Genomic DNA, 18,312 nt, shown 5'->3' with positions numbered 1-18,312 from the left:
CAGAGGCTGGAGGAATGTAGTGTTGTCAGAGGGTTGTAGGGCTGGAAAATATTGCAGAGATAGGAAGGGCCGAGGCCATAGAACATGAGGATGAGAAATTTAAATTTGAGGAGTTGATGGACTGGGAGCTAATGTAGGTCAGCGAGCACAGGGGTGATGGGTGAATAGGACTTAGTGCGGTTACGATATGGCTTGGTGTCGGTTTCGATGAGCTGAAGTTTATGGAGGGTGGATGACAGCCACAAGCGCATTGGAATAGTCAATTTTGGAGGTGACAAAGGCATGAGCGTTTCAGCAGCAGATGGGCTGACAGGGCAGGGGTGGGATAGGCAGAGATGGAGAGACTATGGGGTCAAAAACTCAGCTCGGGGTCAAATAGGTTGTGAGCAGTCAGCTTCAACCTGAGGCAGTGGCCGGGCAGGAGGATGGAATCGGTGGCAAGGATGCAGAGTGGGGGCTGAAGACGATGGCTTCAGTTTTCTCCATGTTTAACTGGGGGAGATTGATGGTAATCCAGGATTGGGTGTCGGACAAGCAGGCCGTCAACACAGAGGCAGTGGGGGGAGTCGGTAGAGCTGGGTCTCATCAGCGTACATGTGGAAACTGACAAAATGTGTTTTGATGATGTCACTGCAGGGCAGCACCAAGATGAGAAACAGAAAGGACCAAGGAGAGAGGTAATGGTGCGGGGGTGGGAAGAGAAACCATTGCTGGAGATATCCTGGTTGTGGTTGGATAGGTAAGAATGGATCCAAACAAGGGCAGTCCCAGTCAGCTGAATATCGGAGGAGAGGTATTGGAGGAGAATATTGTGGAAGACCAGGTCAGATGCTGAAGAGGTCAAGAAGGACGAGGTGGAATAGTGCACCATGGTCATCGTCACAGGGGATGACATTTGTAACTTTGATTAGGCCCATTTCAATTCTGTTGCAAGGCAAAAACCTAATTGGAGAAATTCAAACATGGAGTTGCGAGAAAGATGGGCACGGATTTGATAGGTAAGAACATGTTCAAGGAAAGGTAGTGGTAGTTTGCAAGGACAAAGGGGTCAAAGGTGGTTTTATATGGAGGGGAGTGGTAATGCTGCAATTGAAAGCGAGGGAATACTATCTGAGGAGAGGGAACCATTTACAATATCAGCTCACATGGGGCTGGGAAGCAAAGTTGGGTGGTTATTAATTTAATGGAAATAGGATTGAGAGAAGTGGGTCTCGTGGACAAGATGAACTCGGAGAGGGCATGAGGGGAGATAGGTGAAAAAGTTGATGGCTAGGGCAGGAAGTTTGGCGTGGTGGGTTGGGAGAGATGTAACAGAACAGATGGTCTCAATTTTAGTGACGAAGAAGCTCCTCGCACTTGTTGGAGGTTAGGGTAGTGGGGGCTGGGGAGAGGGGTTTAAGGAGACGGCTGGTAATGGAGAAAATAAGCCGGAGTTATCTTTGCATTCCTGATGATCCTGGAGTAGTGAGCAGTTTTGGTTGAGGAGAGGAGGGCCCGATAGTGCTTAATGTGGTCCAGCCAGATCTGGCGATGAATTGCTAAACCAATAGTCCACCATAAATGTTCAAGTGTGGACACGATGGGCCGAAATGGCTTCCTTCTGCGCTGTAAATTTCTACGTTTCTATGTTTCTAAGATGAGGCTGATGATGTGACTGGGCAGATCGGTAGCTGCAGAGATATTGTAGTGAATGGAGGGCCAAAGGCTGGATAGTTGGGAATTCGACGGTACCGTTGTAAGTGACTTGAGCTGTTTCTAGGGGTGGACAGAGAAGGAATATCTACACAATCTCTCAGCAACTACTGGATTACAATCAAGATTTTCCCTTCCCTAGCCCCAATAGTGAGACTTTCTGATGCGTATGGTTCAATTTACATAGTAGTTCTATGAATTGTTGCCATTGGAGATAATTGAGCAACAGCTTTTTAAAAAACACTGCAATTTTTCTGATATGTATGGAGTATAAACAAACACAGAACCATTTAGACATTCATTTATACTAATAACCTGAGAAGGGGGCAGGAGGGGGTGGTGGGGGACATTACAGCACCCACTCAGTTTGAGATTGGCCAATGCCAATTGGAGGACCATCTCCCCTTTGCTCCCAGGAACATGTGTTGCTTATCCACGGTTGCCCTGCAGATCTGTGCAGTTCCTGCTTTGTCCTTCAGATTGGCTTAAGTTGGCATTCATCAGTTCCCCACTTGGTTCTCTTCCTGCAACCTTCCATTCTGGACCCTCGCTCCCCAGTGCTCCCAATGTTATCTCTGGCCCTGAGCACTACTCTTTTAAATGGAGGTTGAGCCTGTAGGCTATCCCCAATCCTTCAACCGTAGCGTGGGCAGTGTGGTGATCACGTCAAGGTAAATACACCTTTGCAAACTTCACTCGGTTATTCCTTCTTCCCCATTCTCACACCGGCAAATTCTGCAGCTCATTACTCTGCATTGGATAAGGAAAGACATTTTGAGCATCATCCTTTTTTTATATACTGCCCACCCAACACCATTCTTGAAAAGAAGCCTGCAGGTAGTATGTCCCAGATCGTGTACAAACACCCTGGTGTACTGGGAAGAGTAGTTACACACACGCTAATGTACCTGGACAGTTAGTACACACACCCTGGAGTATACAGAGAGCCCAGGCACAAACCTGGAGTATACAGAGTTAGTACACACACAGTTAGTACACACACCCTGGTGTACACAGAGAGTTAGTATACACACCCTGGAGTAAACAGTTAGTACACACACCCTGGAGTAAGTGCAGTCAGTACACACACCCTGTGTATACAGAGAGCCCAGGTACACAGCCTGGTGTACAGAGTTAGTACACACACCCTGGTGTACACAGAGAGCACGGGTACAAGCAGCGCTCCTCCCCCTGATTCCCAGGCACTGCCCAGGAGGTGGGGACTGGCTGGCGGACGGTGAAGGGTCGGGGTAAGCAGTGAGTTTTGCTGAGCAAACACTGAGCGGCTGTGGGAGTGTCGCAGCCTCGGCACAAACTGCGCGCCACGACATGGCTTTTCAACTCTACAACAAAAGTGAAACCTTGGGCCTTCGAGAGAAGTTCATTGCGTAAGTATTGAGGGTGTGATTCAAATCGAATCGGAGATTATTGCAAAGTTTGCCACAAGGTCATGTTTATTTCGGTTCCTCAGCAGTGTGCCAACGCGACACCTTGTGGAAACACTGTGCTTCATGCTGACATGATCCGGTAGAGTTTAGAGTGAAATCAGTGTGTGGAAATGTTTTTTTTTGTTCATTCTTGTCCGATCAACTCCAGCGCCAAAGATCACTTTGCGCTACTACATTTGATCAGTGTGTGGAAATAGTCCAAGTGCTGCCAGCTCTGGCTGCAGGCATTCCTGGGGCTGCTCGCCTGCCGTTTTGCTCACGTCAGCAAACATTGCGCTATTGCCGTATACTGGTCGGTGTCCTGTGTCGAGCAATCTGTGCTCATAGTTTCGCGACAGCAGCCGTTGTACGAGAAGTTTCGAGAACCAGGAAGCGAAGGGACATCAGAAGGTGGGGGAGTGATCCGAAGGGAGCAAACCAGAGCTGGGAGGAACTTTGATTCCATCAGTCACTAATGATAACGCATTGCGACTACAGCGATAACCAACAGTCCATACACAGATTCCCCTCATAACCAAGATGAATACAATAACTCACTGATATGTAGCTGATATTGAATATTGGGAAGACCAAAGCCATTGTTTTCGGTCCCCACCACAAACTCTGTTCCTTAGCCATGGACTCCATCCCACTCCCCAACTTCTGTCTGAGGCTGAACCACACTGTTCGTAACCTTGCCGTCATATTTGACCCGGAAATGAGCTTTCGACCACATATCCGCAGCATAACTAAGACCGCCTATTTCCACCTCCATAACATTGCCCATCTCCACCCTTGCTTCAGTTCATCCCCTGCTAAAACCCTCATCCATGCCTTTGTTACCTCTAGACTTGACTATTCCAATGCACTCCTGGCTGGCCTCCCACATTCTACCCTACGTAAACTAGAGGTGATGCAAAACTTGCACCAAGTCCCGCTCACCCGTCAGCCCTGTGCTTGCTGACCTACATTGTTTTCCCGTTAAGCAACACATCAATTTCAAAATTCTCACCCTTATTTTCATATCTCTAATCTCCTCTAGCCCTATAACCCCTCGCGATGTCTGCGCTCCCCTAATTCTGCCTTCTTGAGTATCCCTGATTATAATCACTCAACCATTGGTGGCCGTGCCTTCTGTTGCCTAAACCCCAAGATCTGGAACTCACTGCCTAAACCTCTCCGCCTCTCTACCTTTCTTTCTTCCTCAAGACACTCCTTAAAACATACCTCTTTGACCAAGCTTTTGATCACCTGCGCTAATTTCTACTTATGCGGCTCGGTGTCAATTCTTTTAATTTCATAATACTCTTGTGAAGTGCCTTGAAATGTTTCACTATGTTAAAGGCGCTATATAAATACAAGTTGTTGTTGTTGCTGTTATATGTAATAATAGATGTAACGTCCTGCCTACTTGTAACTAGTAGTAATCCAATAACTAGCTGATATTTGCACTGAAACTGCAGCTGGAATCCCCTTGCACGAGACAAGTTGAGGTCAGGATCCCCGATCTCTCTCCCTATCTCTTTGGACTCTGGTTGGACTCCAGCTCCGTGTGAAGGTGGGAACATCAGTCAGAGCTGATCTCTACTTGGGCTTCACACATCAAAGCTGGCTGGCACAGAACGACCTGAACCGAACTGACAAATTGCTCAAAGGGCTTGGGGAACTTCTCGCTTCATCCTAAACGCAGCTCAGCACCAACATTTATTGGTTCTACGGACTACGAACTTATCTGGTGGTCCGGGAGGTTCGGAGACTTACGGTCCTGGGCCTCCACATGTAGACCTGCGTAGAAGCCCAGGGACGTAGGCATTTGGCAAACGTCCCTGGAATCATGTGGGTTGGACCAACCAATTAAAGGAGGGGTATTCCCATAAAAACTCATGGTGAGTTCCATATATATGGCATCACCATAAGTATGAATGGGAATACTCCCAAAAATACACAAATACTTAAAATAATTTTTTTTAAACATGACATTTTTAAAATTAATCAAAATGGAATTTAATTAATTATTTAAAAAACAAATTTAATGTTTTGAAAAATAAATTTACTAATTTAAAAGGGCCTAAAAATAAACTTACCTTATTTCACAGGTTTTTAAATGTTTAAATTATTGAAAAAATTTATTTTTCTGTCCTTTAAAAGTCTTGCGCTGATAAAAGCAGGTCTTATGGGCAAATAGCTCAACTCTGCGCCAGCGAATGCCCATTTCTGTTAGATTCGTACGATCTGCCCCTCGTACGCACCCTTAGGGGCCGCTAATTCAGCCCCAATATATCCATTCCCTGGGTTTGGACTCAATAAAGGAGAATGCTAGAAATGACCGCACAGGAGGCCATTCAGCCCCCGCACCCACCTTCAATGCTCACTTCCTCTTTCAAAACTTTCTACAATCCCACTGCAAAATGCACCTCTGTGTACTTTAGATAGAACAAGTTTAAAGGTCAGTGTATGTTTGAGCTGGCGAGTCAATAGAATTCCTTTTAAAAAATGGCTTTTTGTTTAAATGAGAGACCTTAAGCAGTGTTTTTTTGCCCTCCACAAAATTGCGTACAACCTATATTTATGTAGTATAGTAAAACATCCCAAGGAGCTTCACGGGAGTGTTATAAAACAAAATTTGACACCAAGCCACATGAGATATTAGGGCAGATTACCAAAAGCTTGGTCAAAGAGGTAGGTTTTAAGGAGCGCCTTTAAAGGAGGGAAAAAGGTAGAGAAGTGGAGAGGTTTAGGGAGGGAATTCCAGAGCTTAGTGCCCAGGCAGCTGTAGGCACGGCCACCGATGGTGGAGCAATTGAAATTGGGGATGCTCCAGAGGCAAGAATTAGTGGAGCACAAATTTCTCAGAGGGTTGTGGTGCTGGAGGAGATTACAGAAATAGGGAGAGGCGAGGCCATGGAGTGATTTGAAAACAAAGATGAGAATTTTAAAATTGTGGCGTCGCTTAACCGGGAGCCAGTGTAGATCAGCGAGCATGGGGTGATGGATGAATAGGACTTGGTGCGAGTTAGGACACGGGCAGCTGAGTTTTGGATGACTTCAAGTTTACGGAGGATAGAACATGCGAGCCTGGCCAGGAGGGCGATGGAATAGTCAAGTCCAGAGGTAGCAAAGGCGTGGATGAAAGTTTCAGCAGCAGATGAGTTGAGGCAGGGATGGAGTCAGACAATATTCCGGAGATTACACCGTTTTTTTATGTAACTTGATTTTTCTGGTGTATCTTTTTAGTTGCAAATATGGCCATTTAATTTGTGCCAGAGTTAGTTAGGTTTTTTGTTAGGTCCGTTTTTTTTTCAAAAGGGCATTCCCAGCCACTTACATCATTTATGCCAATTTGGCCAGAAAATAGTTGTACTAAACTAACTTAGGACAGCACATGTGTCCACTTTTGTCTGCACAGAAAGACCTTACTTACAGTTAAGGAATCAGTGCAAGTAACAACATTTAAAGCACCACCAAGCACCAAACAAAGCACAAAAAGTAATAAGCAATTAATTAACAAATAAAATAGAAGCAACCCTGCACCTAAAGCACCAAGACCAAAGTAACAACAATCAACAAATAAAAAATAGAAGGAACCCTGCACCTAAACAACATTTCAAGCACCACCAAGCACCAAAGAAAGCGCAAGCAGTAATAACCATTCCATAAAAAATAAAGAAGTGAAGTAAATAATTAAAGTAACAAATAAAAGTACTGCATCAAATCCTACCTTAAACTGAAGGCTGGCCGTGCTGGAGTGCGTTCAGCCAGGGCAATGTGCGGGACACCGGCAAGCCCTTTGGCCAGGAAAGAATCAGGAGAACGCGGCAGGCTGTTATGGATTGGGGGGGGGGCGGAGGAGTGAGAAAGAACGCGGCAGGCTGTGGGGGGGGGGTGCGGGTGACTGGTGGTGGGAGGGAGGGAGGGAGCAGGCAGAACTCTGCAGGCTTGGGGGCGGGGAGGCAGAGAGAAGGCAGAACTCTGCAGGCTTGGTGGGGAGTGGTGGTGGGTGGGAGGGAGGGAGAAAGCAGAACTCTGCAGGCTTGGGGGGCAGGGGCAGAGAGAAGGCAGAACTCTGTAGGCTTGGCGGGAGGGAAGGAGGGCAGAACTCTGCAGGCTGGGGGGGCGTGGCAGGTGCTGACGAGGAGGGATAGAGAAGTCACATGACTGAAGGGAGGGGGAGAGAACAAAAGACCTTTGGGTTTCTTACCTTGTTTGGGGAGTGAGAAGAGCTGGGCTGTGTGTTGTGTTAATGGAACATGATTCAGTTTCAATGTAAAAAATATTTTATTGAAAATTTTAGAATGTACACTTTAGTGTAATAAAATAAATGTTTTATCAAACTGTACTTTAATATGACTCTTTAAGATCACTTAAAACATTTTAAGATCACTTATAAACTTATAAAGTTACAAAAGTTACAAAACAATTTCAATGTTGAAAATTCTTACACTCTCAAATCACTTAAATTTCCAGATCACTTTTTAGTTGCAAAATTAAATAACTTACAAAATGTGAACATTTACACTCTAAGATCACTTAAAAACCCTAAGATCACTGATAAGTTGTAAAGTTACAAAACTTACAAAACAATTACCATTAGAAAAAACTTATACTCTAAGATCACTTAAAAACTTTAAGGTCACTTTAGTCTTGTAAAGTTACATCACTTACAAAACAATTTACATTAGAAAAAACTTACAAGAGTAAAATCAACAACAAAAACAACAGCAGCAAAGAAAGGCTGCACCCATCTCAGATCCACATCTCGGTGAATGTGCACTGCTTCATGGGTGGTGGTGGTGGTCGAGGGGGTTAGGGTTACAGCTTGGGTCTCTATGGCTTGGGAGTGGCAGTGGATTGGCCTAGCTGTGTTCCCTTATTGCAGCAGCTGCCTCCCTGATGGCCTGTGCCATCGTTTCGGCTGCTTGTGACATTCCCTCCCTGATGGCCTGTTCCGTAGTTCCCGCTGCCTCCGAAATGTCCTCCCTCATGTCCCGTGACAGTATTGCTATTTCTGCCGTCAGTGTCGTTACCTCATCACCCACCCCACTGACGGTGTTCACGAGTGATCGGGTAAGCTCATTGGTCTCCATACCCAATGCCATCACCTGAGCCACATCTGTTGCACCCTCCAGCTCAGGACAGCGTGGCACATTTCTCCTTGGCCTCGCCCTGGGTCTGCCTAACAGAATCCCTCCAGTGTGAGGCGCAGGCTGGGAAGGTGTGGCCATGGGTGTTACAGGCTGCATTCCACCAGCGCTGGGAGTCGCAGGCTGGGACAGTGGGTCCCTGGGTGTTCCATGCTGCATTCCAGCAGGAGTGGAACCCAAAACCTCGGATGGTGGGCCCCTGGGTGTTTCATACTGCATTCCAGCAGGAGTGGGACCCTGAATCTCAGACAGTGGGCCCCTGGCTGTTCCATACTGCATTCCAGCAACACTGGGAGGCGCAGGCTGGGATACTGGGTTACTGAATGATCCATACTGCATTCCACCAGCACTGGAACCCGCAACCCCTGGACTTTCGAAAGCATCCAATGTCGAACCAGACCCTAAATCACTATGCAGGGACTAGGACGAGCTGAAACCACAGAATGTCGAACCAGACCCTAAACCACTATGCAGGGACTGGGATGAACTGAAACCATGGAATGTAGAACCAGAAATCATAGAACTGCTTGGCAACGCAAGTTCAAGATTGTCCCCTTCATACCTCTCCATGGCCACCCCCTCCCCCCTACAAAGTTGGTCTGGCTCGCCCGCATCTGAATCTTCTTCTGTATCTTCAGGATTGGCATCAAGTTCTGAAAAATATAACAGAACAGTCAAATGGTTAGCAGCAGAGGAGGGGGCAGGATGGGAGGCATGAGTAGGCTCACACATAGCAGGCCAGGCAGCAGGTTGATTTGAAGGGTCACGATGAATTTTCAGTACTTGCCCTCTCCCTCGCGTGTGGGCCCAGCTTGTGCAGTACTGATGGTTTTTCTCCAGCTAGGATCCATCAAAGAAGCGACCCTCTCTTCCAAGGGTGTCAGTGGGTGCCGATTTGGCAAGCCTCCTCCTGTTCGAGTTCTTTCCCTTTTGTTGTGTGCCACCTTCCTCTGCAAAGATTAAAATATAACTTGTTGGAGAGGGTGTCTTTCTGCTGGGTGGGACATATACAGATGGTCACATTTACAGATGCAATTCCATTGACAAATGAAAATATTACTTACACTAACTGCTTGACCAAGGTTCTGCCATTTCTTTTTACACTGCCTTCCACTTCTCGTGGTATTCACCACTGCGCAGTAATCTGCAAGTTTGTTCCAGCGTTTATTAATTTCTTTGGTGGCACTTTTGCACGACCTCTGTTGCTCGTATCCAGCTCCTGCCATCTTTCTTCGATTACATTCACTAGTACCTCCACTTCTTGATGCGTGAAATTCTTCGGGGTTCTTGTGGCATGGTGTTGCATTGCTCTATTGAATTGATACTGTGATTTTTAAAAACACAAAGCAGCAATGAATTATTTTCACCTATGCAGCACTCCTTGTGGAGGTTTAGCAGCTGATTTCTTGCAGAGTACTCCAAACAGCACTCCTATAGCTTTCAAAACATCAAGCAGGCATCCAAAACTCAGTGAGAGGTTCTCCCTTCAAAAAAGGCAGATTGCCAATATTAATGCCCCACTGAGCATGTGCGAGCACTGCAACGTGCATGCGTGTACTGCCAGCACTCACACAGTCACTCAGATTAGGCCCCGCCCCCCCTGCCGGCTCTGTGCGACCAGCGCGGACCTCGCTCTGCCCCCCTCTCTTCATTGTACGTCACATCAGCTCCACAGATGGCCCGACAGGCGGCCATGATCGCAGCGTTTTTTAGGCGCAGCTTTTAAGGTAAAAAGTCGGCTAGGGGCTCAGAGGTGCGCAGAAAAAAACAGAGGGCTAAATTTGGGCCCAGAAATAGGCGATTTTAGTGATGGCACGGATATGTGGTCAGTTGTTCATTTCAGGGTTAAATATGACACCAAGCTTGTGAACAGTCTGGTCCAGCCTCAGACAGTTGCCAGGGAGAGGGATGGAGTCGGTGGCTAGGGAATGAAGTTTGTGGCGGGGTCTGAAGACAATGGCTGAGAAAGATGCGAGTTCAGGGCTAGGACAGGAGGAAACCATAGAGGAAGGTGGGCTAGGGGAAGGGAGGGAAGTGGCAGAGGCAGCTGATCAGATAGTCTGAATCTTAGTGACAAAGAAGTCCATGAGCTCCTCACATTTGTTGTTGGAGGTAAGGGTGGAGGAGACAGGGGAGAGGGGTTTAAGAAGACGGTTTGCAGTAGAGAAAAGAAGGCAGGGGTTATCCTTGAATTTCAGGACGATCCTGAAATAGTGAGCAGTTTTGGCAGACGAGAACAGGATCCAATGGTGCTTTATGTGGTCCAGCTGGATCTGGCGGTGAATGGGTAAACTAGTTGTCTGTCATATCCGTTCAAGTCTGCATCTCATGGACTTAAGGGAGCGGAAATGAGGGCCGTACCAGGGGGAACGGCCAGGGTGAGAGAGAGTAATGTTTTAATGGGGACTAGGGCATCAAAAGTGGAGATGAGGGTGTGGTTGAGCACACAGAATACAGAAAATGTTATAACCCCACGTGGCAATGTTGCATCCTACTTTGAGGTTAGTGACGTGTATCTGAGCTCCAAATAAATGCCCCATTCTCCTCAAATGTGGACCTATGGAGGGTCCTGGTGTATTATACAGTTGATGTAAACAGCCAATACATGGAATCAGCCAACATGAATTAAAAATCATGTACTGTGGACAGTTAAATAGAACTTGGGTTTATTCTTTAAAAAACAGAAAATGCTGGAAATACTCAGCAAGTCAGGCAGCATCTGTGGAGAGAGAAACAGAGTTAATGTTTCAGGTTGATGACATTTCATCAGATCTGGAAAAGTTAGAGATGTAATGGGTTCTAAGCAAGTACAGAGGCAGGGAGAGGGGAGGAAAAGACAAAAGGGAAGGTTTGTGATGGGGTGGAAAGCAGGAGAGATTAAATGACAAAAGGGATGATTGGGCAAGGCAAAAGGAGATGGTAATAGGACAACTAAAGAAACAGATGAGTCTTGAGGAGGTGCAAACAGCAGAATCATTACCAACAGTTGCTGTCCGAAAAAAATGGGAGCGGTGGTTATGATCTGAAATTGTTGAACTCAATGTTGAGTCCAGAAGGCTGTAGCATGCCTAATTGAAAGATGAGATGCTGTTCCTCGAGCTTACGTTGAGTTTCATTGGAACAGTGTAGGAGGCCAAGGACAGAAAGGTCAGACTGGGAGTAGGGCGGAGAATTAAAATGACAGGTGATCAGAAGCCCAGGGTCACTCTTACGGACTGAATGGAAGCGCTCCGCAAAGCAGTCACCCAGTCTGCGTTTAGTCTCCCCCATGTAGAGGAGACCGCATCGTGAGCAGCGAATACAGTATCCTAAATTGAAAGAAGTACAAGTAAATCATTGCTTCACCTGGAAGGAGTGTTTGGCTCCCTGGACAGTGGGAAGGGAGGAGGTAAAAGGGCAGATGTTGTATTTCATGCGCTTGCATGGGAATGTGCCGTGGGAAGGGGAGGGGGTGCTGGGGGTGATTGAAGAGTGGACCAGGGCGTCGTGGAGGGAACGGTCCTTTCAGAATGCTGGAAGGAGAGGGGAATATGTGTTTGGTGCTGGGATCACGCTGGATGTGGTGGAAATGGCGGAGGATGATCTGTTGAATGTGGAGGCCGGTGAAGTGAAAGGTGAGGACAAGGGGAATACTATTGTGGTTCTGGGAATGAGGGGAGGGGTGAGAACAGAAGTGCAGGAAATGGGACGAACATGGTCGAGGGCCCTGTCAACCATAGTGGAGCGGAATCTGCACTTGAGGAAAAAGGAAGACGTATCAGAAGTACTGGTATGGAAGGTGGCGTCGTCAAAACCGATGCAACGGAGAGAGAGAAACTGGGAGAATGGAATAGAGTCCTTACAGGAAGCGGGGTGGGTGGAAGTGTAATCACGGTAGTTGTGGGAATCATTTGGCTTATAGTCATCATTATAGACAGTCCCTCGAACGAGGATGACTTGCTTCCACATGACTTCACAGATGTTTCAGTGAAGGACCCGATGTTCCAATCCTGAACTCCAATTGAGGGGGTGGAAGATGCCTGTGCGTGGATTTTTTTAACGTGTGGTGACCGTTGCAAATCAGCCACTACACAGGTTTGACAGAGCTAGGCCTTTATCCAGCTTATATTAGATATTAGTCGACACCCTATCCCCAGAGATGGAGATGATGATAGAGAAGTCGAGGAAGCGAAGAGTCAGAGATGGACCATGTGAAGGCGAGGAAAGGGTGGAATTGGAAGCAAAGTTGATGAAATTTTCAAATTTGGGGCGAGAGCAGGAAACGATACAGTCGTCAGTGTACCGGAAAAAGAGATGAGGGAGGGAACCTGAGTAGGACTGGGTTTATTCTTTATGTGATTTCACTCTTTTGATTCAACAGGAAGCAATGTATTGTATTTTCATTTTTATTTTAATGTATATATTATGCAGTGCAAAGAAATATAACATTAGGAAATGACATTTTAAAAGAATACAATATCAAGAATGTATAACTATTTTTGTCTCGTTGTGTGTGTTCTCTGCACTTTTATTGCAGATCATCTTGCAAGCTCTTTTTTCCAAATGATCCTATCAAGATAGTCAGAGCTCAGGGCCAATATATGTTTGATGAGAAGGAAAGAAAATATTTGGACTGTATTAACAATGTTGCTCATGGTAAGAAAATCATTTAAACGGACAGCACTAAACTGAATGTTCTAGTAAGTAAATAAAAAGCACCACATCATCATCTGATTATCTTCAAATAACCAATCTGTAGAAGGTGCAGGAAATATAGTACATGAAGTACATGAAACAGGCAACAGGCTGATTTAGTTATTCAAATTGGGATCCTATACCAGTTGTAGGACAACAATATGAAACTTGACATCAGCTAGGTGGAGCGTACATCATGAAAACTCCAACTAATTCTTCTGGGTCTAGAGTGGCTTAATGGACTGCGGGACGCTGCTGAAAATGTTTGTATTTTGTGGAGTGCTCCTTCAGGCTCCATAAAACAACTGTGGGTCGGAAGAACATAAGAAATAGGAGTAAGAGTAGACCATACGGCCCCTCGAGCCTGCTCAACCATTCAATAAGATCATGGCTGATCTTCTACATCAATGCCACTGTCCCACTCTATCCCCATATCGCTTCATTCCCTTAGTGCCCAACAATCTATTGACCTCTGTCTTGAATATACTCAATGACTAAGCAGCCACAGCTTTTTGGGGTAGGGAATTCCAAAGATTCACAACCCTCTCAGTGAAGACATTTCTCTTCCTCTCAGTTCTGACCCCTTATCCTGAGACTATGCCCCCTCGTTCCAGACTCTTCAGCCAGGGGAACCAATCTCTCAGTATCTACCTTGTCGAGCCCTCTAAGAATCTTGTATGTTTCAGTGAGATCAACTCTCATTCTTCTAAACTCCAGAGAACATAGGCCCATTCTACTCAATCTCTCCTCATAGGATAGCCTCTCATTCCAGGGATCAATCTAGTGAACCTTTGTTGCATCCTCTCTAAGGTAAGTATATCCTTCCTTGGGTAAGGAGACAAAAACTGTGCACAGTACTCCAGGTGTGGTCTCGCCAAAGCCCTATATAATTGCAGCAAGACTTCCTTACTCTTATACTCCAATCGCTCTGCAATAAAGGCTAACATACTATTTGTCTTCCTAATTGCTTGCTAACTTTCTGTGATTCATGTACATGAACTTACTAAAATAAATATGGATTACTGTCTGAGTTTAATTAGATTTAATGAATGTTTTGCCTTATCTTCAGATAATATGAAGCCGTATGCGAAAAAGTTTGCCTACCTTTAAGTTTTTTTCCCCTTTTATAGTTGGACATTGTCACCCAGATGTGGTGAAAGCTGGAATAACACAAATGGCAAAATTGAACACAAATACACGTTATCTACATGACAATATTGTCCACTATGCAAAGAGATTATCGGAGACACTGCCGCAGAAACTATCGGTTTTCTATTTTGTGAACTCTGGGTAAAATGTTTCTTTTTTAATTTGCTAAATGTGTACATTTTACATGAAATTATTACTACAAATCAATTATTTCAAATAATAGTTGTAAAGTCCTTACTCTACAGTATGAAACCACACGAAGCACATCCTGGGGACAAGGTCACTTTGTGACCTTAACTCTTTATTCACAGGACTCCAAAGACGATGACCCTGCGTGGGACCTCCCTTTTTATACCTGTGTGATCAGGTAAGGAGTTTCTCCCACAAGTTCACCCCTAGTGGTCAAGGTGTGCATCTAGGTTGAGTGTATACAGTAATACAGTGGTGTTACATTGTGGTTACATACATGACATCACCTCCCCCCACAAAGTCTTATTTGGAATCATAGGTTCAGTCTGTCAGGTGATCTACGCTCCCTCGTGGAGCGCCGCAGTTGGGGCTCTGGTTGTTGGACACTGACGTGAGTGTCTGTCACCTGTGGTGATTCCGGACTGTCTGGGCTGACCTCAGGGTCTGTGCGTTCTTCTGATTGCTCTTGTTGCTCGTTCACTGGCGGTGTTGTGAGCTCCATCTCATGGTCTTCTTCAGGTTCCTCCGTGTCGATGCTGAACCTTTTTTTTTAACTTGGTCCAGATGCTTACGGCATATCTGACCATTGTTGAGTTTTACCACAATGACCCTATTCCCCTCTTTGTCAGTTATAGTGCCCTCAAGCCACTTGGGCCCCATGGCGTGATTGAGGACGAATACAGGATCATTTATTTCTATATATCTCCCCCTCGAATTACAGTCATGGTACTCGTTTTGTGACTTGCGCTTGCCCTCAACTGTGTCAGTCAGGACTGGGTGAATGAGGGACAACCGAGTTTTGAGTGTCCGTTTAGTAGCTCTGCGGGCGGGACCCCCCTGAGCGAGTGCGGTCGGGATCTATAGGCCAGCAGGAGATGCGATAGGCAGCATTGTAGATTGTAGGGAGGGTCCTTGAATCTTGAGCATACTTTGCTTAATGATTTGGACCGCACATTCCGCCTGGCCATTGGAAGCCGGCTTGAACGGCGCAGTCCTGACGTGGTTGATGCCATTGCCCGACATAAACTCTCGGAATTCGTAGCTTATGAAACATGGGCCATTATCACTAACCAGGATGTCCGGCAAGCCATGGGTTGCAAAGATCGCACGTAGGCTTTCCACGATGGTGGATGACGTGCATGAATTCAGAATGATACACTCGATCCATTTCGAGTACGCATCTACCACAATAATGAACATCTTACCCATGAACGGGCCCGCGTAGTCAACATGAATGCGTGACCATGGCCTGGTGGGCCAGGGCCACAGGCTGAGCGGGGCCTCCCTGGGGGCATTACCCAGCTGGGCACAGGTCGTGCACCTGCGAACACAGTGTTCCAGGTCTGAATCAATTCCAGGCCACCAAACGTGTGACCGAGCAATGGCCTTCATCAGCACGATGCCTGGGTGCTCGCTGTGGAGTTCCCTGATGAATGCCTCCCTGCCCTTCTGGGGCATAACTACCCGGCTTCCCCATAGTAGGCAGTCTGCTTGAATGGAGAGCTCATCCATCCGTCTGTGGAACGGTCTGACCTTCTCAGGGCATGCTCCGTGTGCGGGCGCCCAATCCTCAATCAGGACACATTTCCTAATTAGGGATAGGAGAGGATCTCTGTTCGTCCAGATTTTGATCTGGCGGGCTGCAATGGGGGAGCCTGCGCTGTCAAAGGCATCGACAACCATGACCATCTCGGCACTTTGCTCCGCTGCCCCCTCAGTGGTGGCCAGTGGAAACCTGCTGAGCGCGTCAGTGCAATTTTCATTGCCGGGCCGGTGCCGGATGGAGTAGTCATACGCAGCCAGCGTGAGAGCCCATCGCTGTATGCGAGCTGATGCATTGGCATTGATAGCCTTGCTGTCTGACAACAGAGATGTTAATGGCTTGTGGTCCGTCTCTAATTCAAACTTCCTACCAAATAGGTACTGATGCATTTTTTTTTATACCATATGTAAGTGCTTCCTTCTTGACCATCCCATATCCCTGTTCTGCTTGAGCGCGCGACCTGGAGGCATAAGCCACAGGTTGTAGTTGACCCTCTGCATTGCCCTGCTGCAATACGCACCCAACCCCATAGGACGATGCATCACATGTCAGAACCAATTTTTTACAGGAGTCATACAGGGTCAACAACTTGTTTGAACAAAGTAGGTTTCGCGCCCGATCAAAAGCCCGTTCCTGACAGTCCCCCCAAAACCAATCGCAACCCTTATGCAGGAGCACGTGTAGTGGCTCCAACAACGTACTCAAGTTCGGCATAAAGTTCCCGAAATAGTTCAACAGTCCCAGGAATGAACGCAACTCCGATGTGTTGCAGGGCCTGGGTGCTCGTCGAATCGTCTCTGTTTTGGATTTGGTGGGCCGAATCCCATCTGCAGCAACCCTCCTGCCCAGAAACTCAACCTCTGGAGCTAAGAACACACATTTCGACTTCTTGAGTCGCAGGCCCACCTGGTCCAGTCGGCGTAGCACCTCCTCCAGGTTGTGGAGCTGTTCCTCGGTGTCTCGACCCGTGATGAAGATGTCATCCTGGAATACGATCGTTCCAGGAATGGATTTAAGCAGGCTTTCCATGTTTTGTTGAAAAATCGCGGCCGCTGATCGAATGCCAAACGGGCACCTGTTATAAACTAACAGTCCCTTGTGCGTGGTGATGGTGGTCAGTAGTGTAGATTCGTCAGCCAGTTCCTGGGTCATATAGGCTGAAGTGAGGTCCAACTTGGTGAACAGCTTGCTGCCAGCTAGCGTGGCGAAGAGGTCCTCCGCTCTCGGGAGCGGGTATTGATCTTGTAGGGACACCCGATTGATGGTGGCCTTGTAGTCGCCACAGATCCTGACGGAGCCATCCGCTTTTAGGACGGGAATGATGGCGCTCGCCCAGTCGCTGAATTCAATAGGCGAGATGATGCCCTCTCTCAACAGCCGGTCCAATTCGCTCTTGATCTTTTCCCGCATCACATACGGCACCGCTCTGGCTTTGTGGTGCACTGGCCTGGCGTCCGGGGTGATGTGTATCACTACTTTAGTGCCTTTGAAAGTTCCGATGTCAAGTTGGAATAGTGAATCGAATTGTTGTCGGATTTGTGAGCGCGAACTTCGCTCCACAGGTGACATTGCGTGAACATCCCCCATTTCCAGTTCATCTCGGCTAACCAGCTCCTCCCCAACAGTGCAGGACCATTGCCCGGGACAATCCAGAGTGGCAGCCGATTCACTAACCCATTGTGTGTGACAGCCAACATTGCACTGCCTAGCACCGGAATGATTTCTTTAGTGTAAGTCCGTAATTGTGTCTCAACATGTGCTAATTTGGGTCTACTGGCTTTAAGTGGCCATAGCTTCTCAAATTGCTGAACGCCCATGAGTGACTGGCTGGCCCCAGTGTCCAGCTCCATGCGTACTGGGATACCGTTTAATAAAACCCTCATCATCATTGGTGGCGTTTTGGTGTATGAACTGTGAATATTCGCCACATGGACCCGCTGTACCTCGGCGTCCATCGATTTGCCCCAACGGTCATCCTGCCTCAAAGAACCCTCTTCTGGTCCACCCGCTTCATATATTAGTCTGGTTGCAGACTTTCTGCACATTGAGATTGCAGTTCCTGCAGATAAACTGTTGAAATCTGCAAGATCTCGCTGAGTGTTTTCCCCCACACCTCCAGCATGAGTTAAAGTTTCCATTGTTGGGAACAAAGGGACTATGGCCAGGCATTCCGTGCTGACTGTCCCTTTGACTGCTCTTAAGTACCCTATTAGTAGGTGCCAATGGTCCCATCCCGAGCCGCATTGTCCACTGTGATGGCATGAATGTCCGTTAAGCCTGCCGTTGTCTCTGTTGAAGTCCTGCTTTGGGGTCTATTGCTTCGGACTGCCCCTGCCTGCCTGCGGGGCTCTGAGTCGCATTGATGATGTTGATTCCCTTATCCATCGCTGCATTAGAGGCAGAATTGCGCGCGTATATTATTTTCATCTCTTCCTCCCCCGCCATGAAAGTTTGAGCCATCAATGCTGCCGCTTCCAAGGTCAAATCCTTGGTCTCA

General features: G+C 47.0%; 1 protein-coding gene across 2 annotated transcripts in view; it reads left to right on the top strand.

Moving 5' to 3' along the window:
- The first annotated feature begins 2,930 nt into the window (after window positions 1–2,930).
- The window catches only part of LOC139262943 (5-phosphohydroxy-L-lysine phospho-lyase-like), a 68,335-nt gene continuing 52,953 nt past the window's right edge, over window positions 2,931–18,312 (top strand). For both annotated transcript variants that reach the window (XM_070878287.1, XM_070878286.1), the window contains exons 1-3: window positions 2,931–3,080; window positions 12,777–12,895; window positions 14,065–14,224. In XM_070878287.1, the coding sequence (XP_070734388.1) occupies window positions 3,022–3,080; window positions 12,777–12,895; window positions 14,065–14,224 (338 nt within the window). In that variant the 5' untranslated portion in view covers window positions 2,931–3,021. The remainder of the gene's footprint in view (window positions 3,081–12,776; window positions 12,896–14,064; window positions 14,225–18,312) is intronic.

This window comes from Pristiophorus japonicus, chromosome 4, assembly GCF_044704955.1.
Source record: "Pristiophorus japonicus isolate sPriJap1 chromosome 4, sPriJap1.hap1, whole genome shotgun sequence".
In the NCBI taxonomy this organism is placed as follows: Eukaryota; Metazoa; Chordata; class Chondrichthyes; family Pristiophoridae; genus Pristiophorus; species Pristiophorus japonicus.
This window is presented reverse-complemented; position numbering and strand designations above follow the sequence as displayed.